The 15,081-nt window shown below is 42.1% G+C and overlaps 1 protein-coding gene across 2 annotated transcripts in view; it reads left to right on the top strand.

Annotated features, from left to right (window-relative positions):
- Positions 1-15,081, top strand: part of WT1 (WT1 transcription factor) — a 41,544-nt gene that overhangs the window by 3,831 nt on the left and 22,632 nt on the right. Inside the window, exons 4-5 of one of the 2 annotated variants that reach the window (XM_032414861.1) lie at positions 8,653-8,730; positions 9,762-9,812. In XM_032414861.1, the coding sequence (XP_032270752.1) occupies positions 8,653-8,730; positions 9,762-9,812 (129 nt within the window). The remainder of the gene's footprint in view (positions 1-8,652; positions 8,731-9,761; positions 9,813-15,081) is intronic. The other variant, XM_032414862.1, reaches the window with a different exon arrangement.

The raw sequence follows: 15,081 nt of genomic DNA, 5'->3' as shown, positions 1-15,081 counted from the left end.
CCCTTCCCTTCCCTTCCCTTCCCTTCCCTTCCCTTCCCTTCCCTTCCTTTCCCCTTCCCTTTCCTTCCTTTCTTTCTTTGAGCGAGAAGGAACAAAGAAATGCATGAAGGTTGCAGAGAGAGAGGTAGAATGACCACACCTCCTCATCTTTCTTTTGTCACTAGCTAGAATCCAGTTCTGTTCTTTGGCACCTCAGTCCCAGTGTCCTGTCCCAAGCCCACAGTCTCTGGGCTTCCCCTTGGTGGGTCCCATCACTGGAATGGGTGCAGAACCCACAACCATTCTCTGTTGTGAACACTCCCACTCCCACCCAGCAAAACTGGTGGCAGGACCATTGCCATTCTTGAGGAACTCTTCCTGCCATTGCCAGAGTGCCATTGCTGTTATTGGAGTAGCCACTGGGGGTGTAGTTGGGATGGTTCCCCATGGTATGACTTTGGCTCACTCCTCCCTCTTTAGTCCTGGTTGGAGCCTTACCCCAGGTAGAAAGGAAGACCTTGACGCTGGAGTGGGTGCTGTTTAGATGTGCTGGGATATCTCCTTGGGGGTTGGGGTCTGGGAGGCATTGGAGTCTAGTTCAAAAGAGACACAGGTACACACATTTCTTACTCTCCTCTCTCCCAAGCCTCGAGCGACACTAGGAAGGGGCCATCAGAGGGGCTGAGCAGCCTAGAAAGAGGGGGTGGGTATAAAGTGATCACAGCCACTGGTTTAACAGCAGTTCTGAAACTGAGTCCCTGTGGTGGATTTTGCCCTAGGGCTGGATTTGTGGTTGCCACAGAAGTAGGAAAAGTCACTTGGATTGCATTTTATAGGTAAAATTCTCACATTTCTAATCCAGCTTCTGATTGTCCACTACATAAAGCAATTTTGTCAGGTTCATCTTTTGGAAATGCTTATCCCTTTCTTCTTTCTACATAATTGGAACTTTTTTTGGCTTCTCAATTTTTATATTTATGTCACAAAAATAGCATTTTCTTCTGTTAGAGAAAATTTCTAAGCAATAACATCTAAGCAAGAATTTGTGACTCCTGTAGGAAAAAAGTTTGCTCCCTTGAAGTTTGTACTGTCTTTGAAATTCCACTCACCCTCAATTCATAACATTTCTAGTCACTTTTCAAAGGTCAGGTACTTCCCCTGCAGTAATGATGAATGAACAGGTGTAGGGATGTTTTAAAATTGGTTCTATGCATTGACATTACTGCAGTTATGTCATTTCCTTCTTTCTTATTCATGAAAAAAAGTTTGAAAGGGTATTGAACTGCTTTTATGAATGCAATGTTTGAAAAAGCATAGGAAACAAGACTAAATTTTAATCACTTAATGGCTTAACATTTGGGTTTTAGATACTCAGTGGTGCTTCTTTGGTCCCTGGCTCCATTCCCTTCTGTCTAAAATTGGGACCTCCTGGGAAAGACTTGCTTGTATTTTTTTCGTTTGCCTTGTTGCACTTGACCCCCTGGGGCAGCCTGCCCAGCCTCTTCCCCGCTGCCCTTCCAAAGCTTCTGTCTCTCCAATCTTGAATTTAGTCTTCCTTCCCAGCATGAAATAAAGGTAATGGTACATATACTGATATTAAATAAGCAGTGAACAATGTGAATTTGCTTTGAGGAAATTCTCAAAATTCTCTCCTTGTTAGGAGAGAACTGTCCAGTGATTCTCTCTCCTCTCTCAGGTAACAGATCTGAGGAATTACAGCTGTGCACATTTGTGTGTAGGTATGAACAATAGTGAATGGAAAATGTCCCCAGTCAACTTATAGGAAGTGATAGGAGATGGTTTTCCCCATCCTCTCTGCCATCCTCCATTTTGAAGGTGGATAGAGTTCTGTCTAAAGGTCACTGAGGTTTCAGAAACCAGATTTCAGCCCCTCGGGGACCCAGTGATCATAGCTGGGTGAAACATGAGTAAACAATGAGGATTTATTGCATGCTGACTATGTGCTGGACACGGTACTAAGTGCTTCACTCAGTTCATTCATTTAATTCTTCTGATTACTTTGTGAAGTAGGTACTCTAATCTCCACTCTACTGAAGAGGAAATAGGTTCAGAGACTCGAAATAACTTGCTTAAGTCACACAGCAAGTCAGAATCAAGACCAGGACTTGATCCTCAGTCTCTCTGACTTCAAAACCCATCTGTGCTCTGAATCATGGAGGGATTCCAGGACACTCAGCAGCCCCCCACCTGGAATGTTCCCCTTATACAGTCTTACCAGTACTGTTGCTGATAAATATGCAGAGCAAATGCTTACATAGACTTACTTCATCCACACACCATTCTAGGCACTTTACAAGTATTGACTTCTTTAATCCACATGACTCTTGGAGGCAGGCAATAGATTATCATCCCCATTTTACAGAGGAGGCCCTGGGAGGTGACTTAGCCCAGTATGACACAGTAAGGGACAGAGCTGGTATTCGAGTTCAGGTAGTGAGGTTTCAGAATCCCTCCTCTTACCCACTTCACCCTGCCACGTCTCCTGATAAAGAAATGCCATTTTATTTCCAAAGGTGGCATCTGTCCGGGGTCTCACTAGAGAAAGGTCTTTATTTCCCAGTTACGAAAGAAATCCCATTATCCATTAGTTTTATCCATAACTTTCAATAGAAAGCCCTTAATGGATTGGGGGCAGTATTCTTCCTGGTGAGTATTGTCAGAAGCAACTTGAGCTTTCTCCTGAAGCCCTCACTCACAAAGCAGCTGTCTGTCCTTCAGACCTCAGACTCCTCTAGCTTTGCCTTAACCACTGGGTGTGAACTCTTGGGGGTAAAGTTCAGTCCAGACACCTGAAGACTTTTCTTCCCATCCGTCCAGACCCAGGAAGAACGACTGCTTCTGGGGCCACCGTGATTGTGCTCAGAGGCAAGGTTCCAGGGAGGTTGGACCTCCCGCTCTCCTGAGGGGAGAGGGTAGTGAGTCCACTCTCACTAGGCACAGATTTGTCCTGACTTCTACCTAGAACAGGCGGCTAGCAGTGTCTTCCCTGCTCACTTCCTTGGAATCTTCTTTCACAAAGCCCTCTGCCATCTCTTCTTGCGGACCTCCTTGGAGCCCCGCATCCCTGACTCTGCCCAGTTCATGGGTTGATATTCACAGCTACTTTGAAAAGGAGTTCTGTGCCCCTGTGTTTGAAAAATATTCCCCACACGTTATTTTTTAAAGATATTTAGATATTAACTCTTTCATTAGGTTTGTACATCCTTCTTTAGCAACTGTGCTACCAATTTAAACGAGCCTATTTCCTTTCACCTCCTAGTAGGTAAAACTGCTCCACCTTGGGAAGCAGTAACTGCTGATTCAAATATTCTTAATTGAATGTTGATGATTCACAAATGATGCGGTTGACAGTGGAGGCTTTTTGGTTGACAGTGGAGGTTTTTCATGTGAGAGAGACTTCCGTAGCAGCCCTAGAGTTTCTGGGGAATCCAGGTCAGCGGGAAGTACATTATCTACCATTGAGGTTGGCCTTCCACTTAGACATGAATCAGAGGAACAGCTCATGCCCAAGGAAATAAAATGACAACTGAGAATGCCTCTTTTCACTTGTGTATCTACGTACACTTTACATGGTGTAAAGTCTCCCTTAAGACAATACTAGTATTTGTTTCCCACATCGGGAGGCACGAAGGCAGAAAGTCTGAAGTGGTTTCCAGGGGTGGACAGTGTTATCACAACCAAAGGCTTGAAATGGACTTGTCTCCAGGGAGGGGGAAAAATCTAGTTTCAAATATTCCTGCAACTTTTGTGCTGACCAAGTGTTTATTAATAGAAGTTGAATCCCCAGTGGGGTTTTCTTTGGTTAACTGGTGAGCTTGAGAGAAATAACAATACCAAGAGATTGACTGTAAAATAATTATTCACCATGGCCTGCTGGGCAGAAATTTCTCAACAGGCAGCCTCCATGGCGCCTTGGAGGGAAGAACACAGGAAAAGGGCTGGCTGCAGCCTCGGTGCCTGAGTCCTGGTTATCAGGTGGGGGGGAACCCACAGAGGCCTCTCTGCTGGTGTGGGGCAGAGCTGTTGAAGCAAAAGTTGGCCATCATGAATTCTGATCACAGGTGCCAGCTACATCTGCATTTTTCTTGGTCGGCATTTTCTTTTCTCATTCTTTCTTTTTTTTCCTTCGATCTCGTGGGGGAAACTCTTGACGTCCACCAAAGTGCTCCTTTGCCAGCCAACCACCATCTGGCAGAGGTAACCCCAACCTCAACCAGGTTCAACAGCTCTGTGCCAGTGGTGACATGAACTTTTCTACCTTGTTCTGCTGAATATAGTAAACACACTCAAAGATGAAAATGTACTTGAATTACACATGCATTTGAAGAGTGGGGGAGTCCCAGCCCAGATAATAGCTGAGGGCTTTTTTCCCCCTCCTTTATTTTTGTGTGGAGGTCAAGAACTCAGTAATACTGCAGTCCAGGCCAAAACAAACTCTATATGATCTACTACCGATTTCCTTTTAAGTTCCTCTTTTTGCTAGGACTGACTTCCTTTTATTTTACTCCAACTTGCATTAATCCCAGTTATAGAAGTTTCTTTCCTCTCTCCCTTGCTTCCAACTTCAAACATTTCTTACGTAGGAAACAAGGGGCCTTAAAAAAAAATCTAACTTAAAAAATATAAAGGATACCATGACTTTTGGAATATATTTTGGCAGCCTGCGATTTCAGAGTTCACTTCCGAACAGACGGAGTCAGACGGGGAGCTGAAATGCCTACGTGACCACTGTGGTTTGCTTTGAGCCAAACCACCTGCTTATCTGATCTCCTCTGGGAATGAAGTGGTCGACACCTACAGTGGTTACTTAATAATTAGATGCGTTATTTGTCAGAGGCCATATATTCCTGGACCAGTGCTGCCTCTTTTTGTGGGTTTTCGTGATGAAAGCTGGGTGTTGACCGATTGCCCAAAGCGATCAGAGCTGGAGCATGCTCGGGCCCAGTATTTTTAGCTCGGGTTCACGTTCTGTCTCCTCCCCGACAGCAGTTGCTGTCATGCTGTCACTGACTTCCAGTGAAGAGGTTGTGCCAGCCAAGCTGACTGGCCAGACCCCCGAAGAACCCCAGCCAGCAAGAAGGCAGGATGTGGTTAAAATGGTGCGCCGATCCTATCACGGGACTCAGGAAACCTATTCGTAGCTTGGAGATTTTCCAAAAGTCCGTCTGCCCTATCACCCTTCCCATCTTCTCTCCCCTCACGAGGATTTGCAAGCTGAGCTATCAGGACGACTAAAACAAGAAGTGGAGTTCCTCCTGTGATCTTGGCATACTATTCTTAGTTAGCTGAAAAGGATGTGTCGGGCATCTTGCATCTTAGAACTTTCTGGAGACAGAGAAGGTCACCTTGCTTCCTGGAGCGTGTTCTCTTTCACCTCCAGACTTGTCTGTATTATTGTTACGTTATGACTACTGTTCTTTAAGTAGTAGAAGATGAGCTGGGAGGCCAAATGATGCCAGGATGCCTTCAGAGGGGTGCGGCAGGTGGGGTGGGGGTATCAGGCAAGCAGGCGCAAGGCACTTCTGTGAGCCCCAGTCGTCCTCTGATAAATGGGGATCATAACCATACCTGCCTCGCAAAGTTGTGGGGCATATTGAGGATGTGTGAAAAGTACTGTGCAAAATTTGATAGATTAGAAAAAATTAAAATGTATTATCTGATATATATCTAAAATGTATTATCTGATATTATATTATCAAAGAGCTACTTTTAGGGCTTTACAATATTCCTGTAAAGTTAGACTGATTGAGATTAAGATTTCCATTTGGCAGGGGCGCCTGTGTGGCTCAGTCATTAAGCGTCTGCCTTCGGCTCAGGTCATGATCCCAGGGTCCTGGGATTGAACCCCGCATTGGGCTCCCTGCTCGGCGGGAAGCCTGCTTCTCCCTCTCTCACTCCCCCTGCTTGTGTTCCCTCTCTCGCTGTGTCTTCTCTGTCAAATAAATAAATAAAATTAAAAAAAAAAGATTTCCATTTGGCAGATGAGAAAACTGAGGTACAGAGAACTGAACTGATTGGCTCAAGGTCCTAAAACTTATAGAGCAGTGCTGTCCAGTAAAACCAATGCAAGCCCATATATATATATATATATATATATATATATATATATATATATATAATTTGGAATTTGTTAGTAGCTGCATTAAAAAAATAAGACAGTGAAATTAATTTTTAAAATATTCTATTTTTAAATAGTCAAAATTTTGGGGTGCCTAGGTGGCTCAGTCGGTTAAGCATCTGACTTTGGCTCAGGTCATGATCCCAGGGTGCTGGGATCAAGCCCCATGTTCATCTCTGTGCTCAGTGGGGAATCTGCTTCTCTGCCCCTCCCCCAGCTCGTCCTCTCTCTTTCTCTCTGTCAAATAAATACATAAAATCTTTTAAAAAATAGTCAAAATCTTATTTCAGTGTATGGCACTAGCCATATTTCAAGTGCTCAATAACTGTGTCTGAGCAGTAGCTCTCATATTGTGCAGTATAGAATATTTGTGAAGCACACACTAGGAAGATACATGTATGTAAGACATAGACAGTATATTTGAGAAAGTTTGCTTTCTGGGGGCTGAGAAAATGGCCTTAAAAATATTTTCTCTTTGGGGTACTTCCTTATAGAGACCCTTAGGAATCTACTGGACTATTCTTTAAGTCTGTGAGAAAATTCCTAAATCACAAAGTTAGATATTTGGCACTCACTGACCCATGTGCACAAACTTCTGTCCCTCATCTTACTTCTCATCGGCCCTGTTGAAAATTATGATCTTAGTCTTATGCAAGGATGAAATAATTTCAGAAAGATCCCACATCTCAATAGGGCCTAGGAAAATTGTCAACCGGAGCTGAGTGATTTTAGTTGGTGAACAATTTTTTAAAAATCAGTGACAAAAATACAGAGCTGCCTGGGGAATACAATGCCTGTTGGCTGAGATTAATGGCAAGATTAATAAATGGATTGCTTGATGAAAAGGCGCGAGAGAACAAAAACCAGTAGAGATTGTGGAGGAGGCTGCTTATTAATGAGCTGTCAGCCCAAAGAAAGTTCAAGAAACTCTTCTGTGTTAAATGCAGCAGGGCTGGCACTTCTAATAAAAATTGGGGGTCCTTCAGAAATTAATTACATCGGCCTTACAGCAAGAATTTGTGGAATTGCGAAACGTAGTGGCACGGACCAGCACGGGCCGCTAGTGCAAATAGAGAAGCTGCAGGAGAAACTAATCATTTTTTTTTTCATTGATATGTAGGATATTGTAGTAGCATAATAGCCAGTCAGACCTGAGGATGAATGATGGGGTCCAGATATACACTGACTAATGAAAGGACACCATACTTCGAGCTTGAAGTCACTTCACATTTCATACGTAAAATTCCCTCCTGGAATCTGATTTTCTCCTTATCCTGTGTGCCCGCCACGAAGGAGTTCCAAATCACTTTCAGAGTGATTATACGAACGGCAGAGGCACTCTGCCATGATTTATCAAGCTATGCCTAGAAGGAGCACAGCATCCATTAATCCCGAGTTGCCGTGATTTCCTTGTCCTCTCCACAAGTTCCCAGTTTGGCTGGCCTGACAAAACCTTCTCTTAATTAAAATTGGGTGTTGCCTCTGCCCGAGGAAGCAATCCGAAGGCATGCCACCACAAGATGGAGATTTCTAGGTTTGGGGTCTGATATCGCATGTTAGATGTTGCAAGCTGCTCTCTTTCTCTGCTTCCATGAAGGCAGAGGAAAGGTATTCCTCTGTAATGTGTTTAGACCAAGGGTTTGAAGACAGCCCATTCATCTCTTGGGTCTCAAATTTCATAATTAACCATTTCAGTTCAGGACTGAATGTCTTCCCCATAGAGCTTGGTAATTAAGGAGTTTTCTGCTAATTGATTTATGTGCTGCTTTTCTAGGAATGAGATAAATATAAGAGGAGAGGAGAGAACAACTTTTGGTTGGTTTACATGTAGGGTACTTTGTCCTTTGGGGTCTTAATGTAAATGATCATCCATTATTTTTCCTTCTTAGAGCTTGATAGAACTGGGGCTGGGGCTTTTTTTTTTTTTAAACTCCATTCGACTTGTACCAGGATTATACAATTTCTAAAGAGGAATTCCTTCAGTTGTGCATAGACTTTACCATCCTCTTTCTTTTGCTTGTCACATCCTTGAGTATTAGACCATCCACCACCCATCACTCTTTGACTTTTCAGACCCTCATAATCCACATGATACATGTCCTTTTGATTAAAACAACTTAATGGCCTTTTCACGAATAATTAATCTGCCGTCTTTTTACTTTCAGCTCCAGGCTTTTAACTTTAATGTTGAGTTATCCAACCTGTGTTGCCTTTTAAGGGTTCCACTCCCTTTAGCCTCTTCCCCTGAAAGGTTTAATACCTTTTCAGAAACTTCAGTGTTTGCTATACTAAGGTTTTTTTAAAGGCTTCCAGATTACTCTCACATCCTTCCTGCTCTGTGTGAAGTGAATAACTAACTGTGCAGGAATCAGTGGGATGAAATGAAAATCATTTCAGACTCACAATATTCTGTCATTTTGGAAAACACGGAGGCTTTCGCTGCAAAGAAAAGGTAAAACCCATTGCTTTTTGAAGAAATAATTGTATATTTCTTTGTAGTTATGTGTTTCTAATTCTGGATGTTTTTCTAACAGTGACAATTTATACCAAATGACCTCCCAGCTTGAATGCATGACCTGGAATCAGATGAACTTAGGAGCCACTTTAAAGGGGTAAGGTTTTCTCTGTTCCATTGCCCTTCAACAAAAACGTACACCTGTTCGAACCATTTTAAAGGCGCTTATAACTCACGAAGAAAATGCAGTTTTAGAAAAATAGTCATGGCTCTCTGTAGAACTAAGCTGCTTTCCTCCTTCCCCCAGTTGGTGGGTTGCGTTCAGTATTAAATTTTCAGGAATATAAATAGGGGATTTTTGTGTGTGTCCGGAACAAGGGAGTTGAGACTATTGAGAAAAAGTAATTTGGCCTTTACTTATTGAGTGTTTTAGAGTTCTTCAAAATTGTGTCAGTTCAACCTCATTTAATGTTTGTTTTGTTACTGATATCGCAGATGTTAACTATTACATTATCTTGTCGAGAAATACTTTCAGTTTATAATGCCCGGGATCCAAATTCGTATTTGAGTGCTGACGATTGGGACACTCTTGAGTCAGATGTGCTCATACCTGGTTGTGCCAACGGGTTTTCTTCATGCTCTGTAGACAGTCACAACGGGGAGAACACAACATAGGCAGGGGAGATTCTTTGCACCTGGAAATTTTAAAAGGCAAACAGGTGGGACTTGCTTTCAACAGTACAAGAACTCACTGTTTGCTTTCTCAAGTCTGAGTCAATGGGCATTAGGATATGACTCCAGTGACGTCCCCGTAATGTAGCAGGTGCTTTTCTCAGTCCCCTCACTTACTCTTCCTAACAATACTGTAAGGCTTAGGTATGGTTACCCTGTTTTCTACAAATAAGCAAATCAAGCTCAGAAAGTTAAGTCACTTCCCAAGTTCACATCATATTAAGTGGTAGAGGTGGGATTCCAAGCCTGGATCTAATTCCAAAGCAGAGGCTCTTTCCAGCCTCCCTATGGTGCCTTCCACCCAGTGGCACTGGAGACTAAGTCCAACACTCTGGACGAGACAACTAGCTTCACATCTCTGTGTATTAGTGGCTTCTCACTGGATTCTGGGATCTGGGAGCTTGCGAGAGCCACGCATGCTCCATTCCCCATTCCCCACCTCTTCTTCTCTTCTAGAGTTGCTGCTGGGAGCTCCAGCTCAGTGAAATGGACAGAAGGGCAGAGCAAGTGAGTGGACGATACGATGATGGCAAAGCCAATGATGTAGGCCTTGTTGACTGGCGCCTGGGGCGATGCAGGAGTTAGCATTGACAGTGGGTAATCAGGGTAGCAGTTGGTGCAATGGGATGGGAAGGATCTCTCCCTCCCTCTCTCTCTCTCTTTCCCTCTCTCCCTCTCTGCCTCTTATTTGGTGTAGACATATTGTGGGCAAAAACGGAGGTGGTGACATTTCTCATCAACATACTCCTAGAAGACAGCTTTTACAACGAGGTACTAGGAGTCCTGCTCATTTCCTCTGGAATGTTTTACCAAACACTAAATTTGTGGTATTATACATCTTCCTGTTAGATCAGTCACATCTTTCAGGCATATATAACTTGCTTTTTCTCTATTTGCTTTTAAATCTCTCAGGGAGAACTTAATTTTTACCTCAAATCCGTAGACGGAATTCTTACAAAAACTTTTTTTTTGTTGTTCTCAAACATCTGTGCCTTCCCCAGCCCTATAGGCTGCACCCTGGGACATTTCTGTAGCTATTTCTTTTGACTTTATTTTCTCTGCATGAACACCAGAATTGGTCTCCTTCTTCTCATCCTTCTTTCTTTTGTTGGCTCAGTCCTGGCTTTTGTATCATCCTTCAGTGATCAGCAGAGTTGTTTTTCAATCTTCCAGGACTTACTGTTAGATCCTTCTTTCCACCCCCAGCCCCCATTTTTTCTGCTATTTTATCCAAATCTCAACTTCCTCTCTCTAGACCCAAAAAGCCTGTTGATTTGAATTTTTTCTCTCCACACTTGTGCCCAAGGGGCTGCTGACAATTTCAGCATTTTGTCTTTCTACCTACTCTCAACTTGTCTGATGTTTCTTGGCTTCTTGCTCTTACCCTTTCTTTCTGGATCCCTTCCTTTTCTTCTCTCTCTTCTTCTCAGAATTCAGAAACTGTCTCCACATTAAATGCCAAGAACAGATATAACTTGATTGTGAAGTGAGTAGTATGTTTCAATTTTTAAAATTTCTTCATGTCGGAGTACAAGGTTTGTTTGCTTAATTACAAAAATTACAGATACGGAATCTTGGCATGTGTTTGATTCTGGGTCTTTCCATAGTTGAGATAATTTTGATACCTTTTAAGGTCTTTAGACACATGATATTAGTCACTTGCTGAGGAATCAGAAGTTGTATTGTGAAGATAAAGCACAAAATGTGAATAGTTTGTTTTGTTCAATCCACTTTAAGGAAGAAAGAAACTAGAAGAGTTTTTATTAGTCTGGTGCTTACATTTTGGAAAAGGATTTCTGAAACCAAAATGTATTTCTTGAATACTATTTTTATTCAGAAAGCTGAATGAAAAGGATAAAATGTCTCTAATAGGTAGTCCTACAGAAGAGCAACTCTTTGGAGAACAAGGTTGCAATTGTATAATTTACTAACATCTTCTCTCACTCTGCAGATTTATCCCTTTACAATGTATTGTAAGTCAACTAATGTCTGCTTCCATTTATGATTTGACAATTTATCTAAGGGTGGATGCTAACATTATTGGGCCCCGTGTAAGGGGCTTTACGTATGTTTTCTCCTTTGACCTCGTGACAATTCTAGGATAGTAGGGTATGTCCATCTTTCAGATGAGGAGGGTGGAGAGACTAAGCCACCTAATCCAAGTTCACATAGCAACGTGAACTTTATTTTTAATTTATTTATTTTTAAAGATTTTATTTATTCATTTGACAGAGAGAGAGAGAGAGAGCACGTGAGTGCATAAGCAGGGGGAGCAGCAGAGGGAGAGGGAGAAGCAGGCTCTTCGCTGAGCCAGTGTGAACTATAAAATGCTTGTTGTGATGTGGAGATTGACATTACAACCCACTGATGTGTCATGACCCACAGTCTGCCTCTCTTATGGCTCTTAAAAATGGCTAATCCTTAGCTCTTTCCTCCAAGCTCCTGAACTTCCTAGAACTGAATTCAGTTGAATCTGTTGTTCCAGTAGAAAATTGGGCTCTTCTCCAGGGGAGACACAATCTGGGTAGGCGTCATCCTTCTCTCTGATGCCATATTCACTTCCTTTTGTCATGGTATGAAAACACTGTTAATATGGAAAATATATTTGAGTAAAAATATTCCATGAAGAAAGATAGCTTTTTTTTTTTTTTTAACTTAAATCCATAGCTAGTGTCTTGATACTATTTGAAGTCAATGGTAAGAAAAATCATGGTGACACAGTAGATATGGAACAGAAAAACTGGAGGTTTGCCTTATGTTTTGGAGAAAAAAGATAATTTCCATATCATTCATAAAAATGAGACATTATCCCAATTTTTTTTATTAAAAAGATCATGAGCTTCAGATAAACCCCCATTAAATATTTGTTCATGTCTTTTTTCCTCAAAAATTTTACTTAAAAAAGAATCGGGTTTTTTCCTTGTGTCCTAAGCAGGTCCTTGGAGACATCTTTCATTAGATGTCAAGGAGCGGTGTTATTACAATGGGTGGGGATGGGATTTTTAGGGAGAGCATGGGCAAGATGAGATGAAAACATGATATAATGGGGAGGAGGAGATACTTTAGCCCCTGATTTACTCCTCTCTCCTATTCATTTTCTGATCTCTGTGTGCCCATTGGGATCAGAACTACTTTTATGACCTCAAATGGGAGAGTATTATATTTCAGTTTAAGTCAGAGAAGGTACTTTATGAACCCACTTTCTTAACTCTGACCCTTTTCATCACTCACAAATGAAACTAGATTTTTTAAGTGGGTCACTGGGAGAGAAAATTGCCAGGGATTCCTTCTAAGCATTAGTCCACCTTTATGAATAATTCTGTTTATGGTGCTTTTGCATTCGTTGCCTGATTTTTATTTCTTTAAAAGCCTTTCCTGTGTGTTCTTAACGGCCACTGATTTCCTAAATCTGCTCACAAGCCGCAGCTACTCCGTTAGTCTCTGTTTTGTCTCTTCTGAAGAAAATATCCTGCAAAATGGAGTAACACATCAACCTTGACTGTGGTCCAAGTTATTAAAACAAGGAAGAAGTTATTCTCTGGGGAGTTGGGCAGGGGGAGTGGGAAATCAAACACAATAGAAATGTTAAAGGAGTGCTGAGCAGAATGAATGTCCCTTTGCTGGTCCAAGAAGTTCACAGACTGTTGGGAACACACAGTATTTGACCTGTGGATGGTTGAAAGGAAAAACGAAAGACTCACGATGAGTGATGTATGGTGAAAACAAAGCCGCGCGTTTTGGTAGGGCCAAGGCTGTCGAATCTGGAGAAAATCCCCGCTAGACATGGTCTCATCCCTGAGAACCTGTGCCAAAAGAGATAACTGTCTTCTTTGGCTGGGAGTTCCAATACACAGCCCAGCACCTTCCCATTCCAGCTCATAAACATAAGGTATTCGTCCAAGAGATTTACTTCTTGAAAATAGATAGCCTGCTTTTAAGTGGCTCCTGGAGCTTCGGATGCAGAGCAAAGGTGGAGAGAAATAGTTCTGTGAATATCAGCATTCCTGAGTGAAATCCTCCAGCTCCACCCCCAGCAAAACTTTGTTAATTTCTCCTTTTAAAAATGGTTACCTTTATGCCAGGAAAGTAGTTCTTTGTCATCCCTTGGATTCCGCTTGGATCTGTTAGCCATACTGCCAAGACAAACACGGGACTCCTGGGTTGGCGGGGTCGGACGGAGACTGATTCTGAGCTGTGTCTCCTGTTCCTCGCATCTGGAGTGGACTTAATTTCTTTGCCCTCAGCTCTCACTTCCGTGCTACTTGTTTCAACTCTCCTTGGCTGTTCACCTTTCCCACCCTTTTCTCTTTGGGCATGTATTCAATTAATATATATAACTTTTTAAATTAAGTAATCCATATAAATTATAGAACACCTAGAAAATACAACTATACAGGGAAGGAAACTCCCCCCTTCCCCCAGTAGTTCAGATGAAATTACTGTTAATATTATGTTGCATACACTTAGACTTTTTTCTAAGTGTATGGGGGCGCATGGTGAGGGGCAGAGGGAGAGAGAGAATCCAAAGCAGGCTCCACACCAGCACCCAAAGCAGGGCTCCATCTCACAACCCTGATATCAGGACCTGAACCAAAAGCAGGAGTCGGACACTTAACCAGCTGAGTCACCCAGGGGCCCCTAGACCTTTTTCTATGCATACATGTACATTTGTGTCCTTTTCTTTTCTCTAGCAAATGATTGGGCTTCAACTTCTGTAAGCCATTGTCAAGTTCTGTATTTCAACTATCAAGAGAGTGTTTTGAAAATATTCTTAACTTGTTAAAAAATATTTCATTTAAAAAACTACTTTGGCCTTTATAGACATCATCTCTACACTATGTCTCTATTTATTTTAAGCAAGGAGTCATTTTCATCTTGTAAAGGTGAGGGGAAATGACAGGTTTGTTCAGATCAGAAATACAAAGAGACCAAGTAGGAAAGATAGAAAAGGAAGGTGGTGGTGAAGGGACCAAGATGGATGTGGGGAGGATGATGGACTCAGCACAGAAAGATGAAGTAGGGTTCTAGCCTGTTGATAAAGGTGTTTGTGTGTGTGTGTGTGTGTGTGTTGGAGGGGGAGAAGTGTAATAGGTGTGTGGTGGATGTCTTTCATGACCTAAAGGAATATTTTGCACCTCTCATGTCTGTGATCCCATCTTGTACCCTTCTGAGACCCTCTACTCACCATGAATCCTTCTTCCTATTATTTACCCAAGAAAAAAAATCATAACCTCCAGCTAGGAAAATATTGACATGGAAGCTACACTAGTAAAAAGTCATCTGATTAAACACTTCTCTGAATTGAGGGTCTGTTGCATATTTGAGTAGGTTTTTTTTCTTATTAAAATTGAAAAAGTTCATTTACTCTAGCTTTATTTTTAACTCTTTATTTTTGTTTATTTTTTTTAAAGAATTTTTTATTTGAGAGAGAACACAAGCAGGGGGGAGGGGTAGAGGGAGAGGGAGAAGCAGACTCCCCACTGAGCAGGGAACCCAATGCCCGACTTCATCCCAGGACCCCGGGATCATGACCTGAGCCAAAGGCAGACACTTAGCTGACTGAGCCACCCAGGCGCCCTCTAACTTTTTATTTTAAAAGCAAAGCCACAAATATAATGTTCCTAAGGCTAAGATGGTGACTTTATCAAAATGAAAACAACTCTTACCCCCTTGATTATAAAAGTAACACAGGCTTACTATGTATTTAAAACATCAAACCCATCCCAAAACATCATAAAGGAAAAGAGGTATCTGTTACCTTACCACCCAGTGATCA

The sequence above is a fragment of the Phoca vitulina genome, unplaced genomic scaffold (genome assembly GCF_004348235.1).
Source record: "Phoca vitulina isolate PV1807 unplaced genomic scaffold, GSC_HSeal_1.0 scaffold16, whole genome shotgun sequence".
In the NCBI taxonomy this organism is placed as follows: domain Eukaryota; kingdom Metazoa; phylum Chordata; class Mammalia; order Carnivora; family Phocidae; genus Phoca; species Phoca vitulina.
This window is presented reverse-complemented; position numbering and strand designations above follow the sequence as displayed.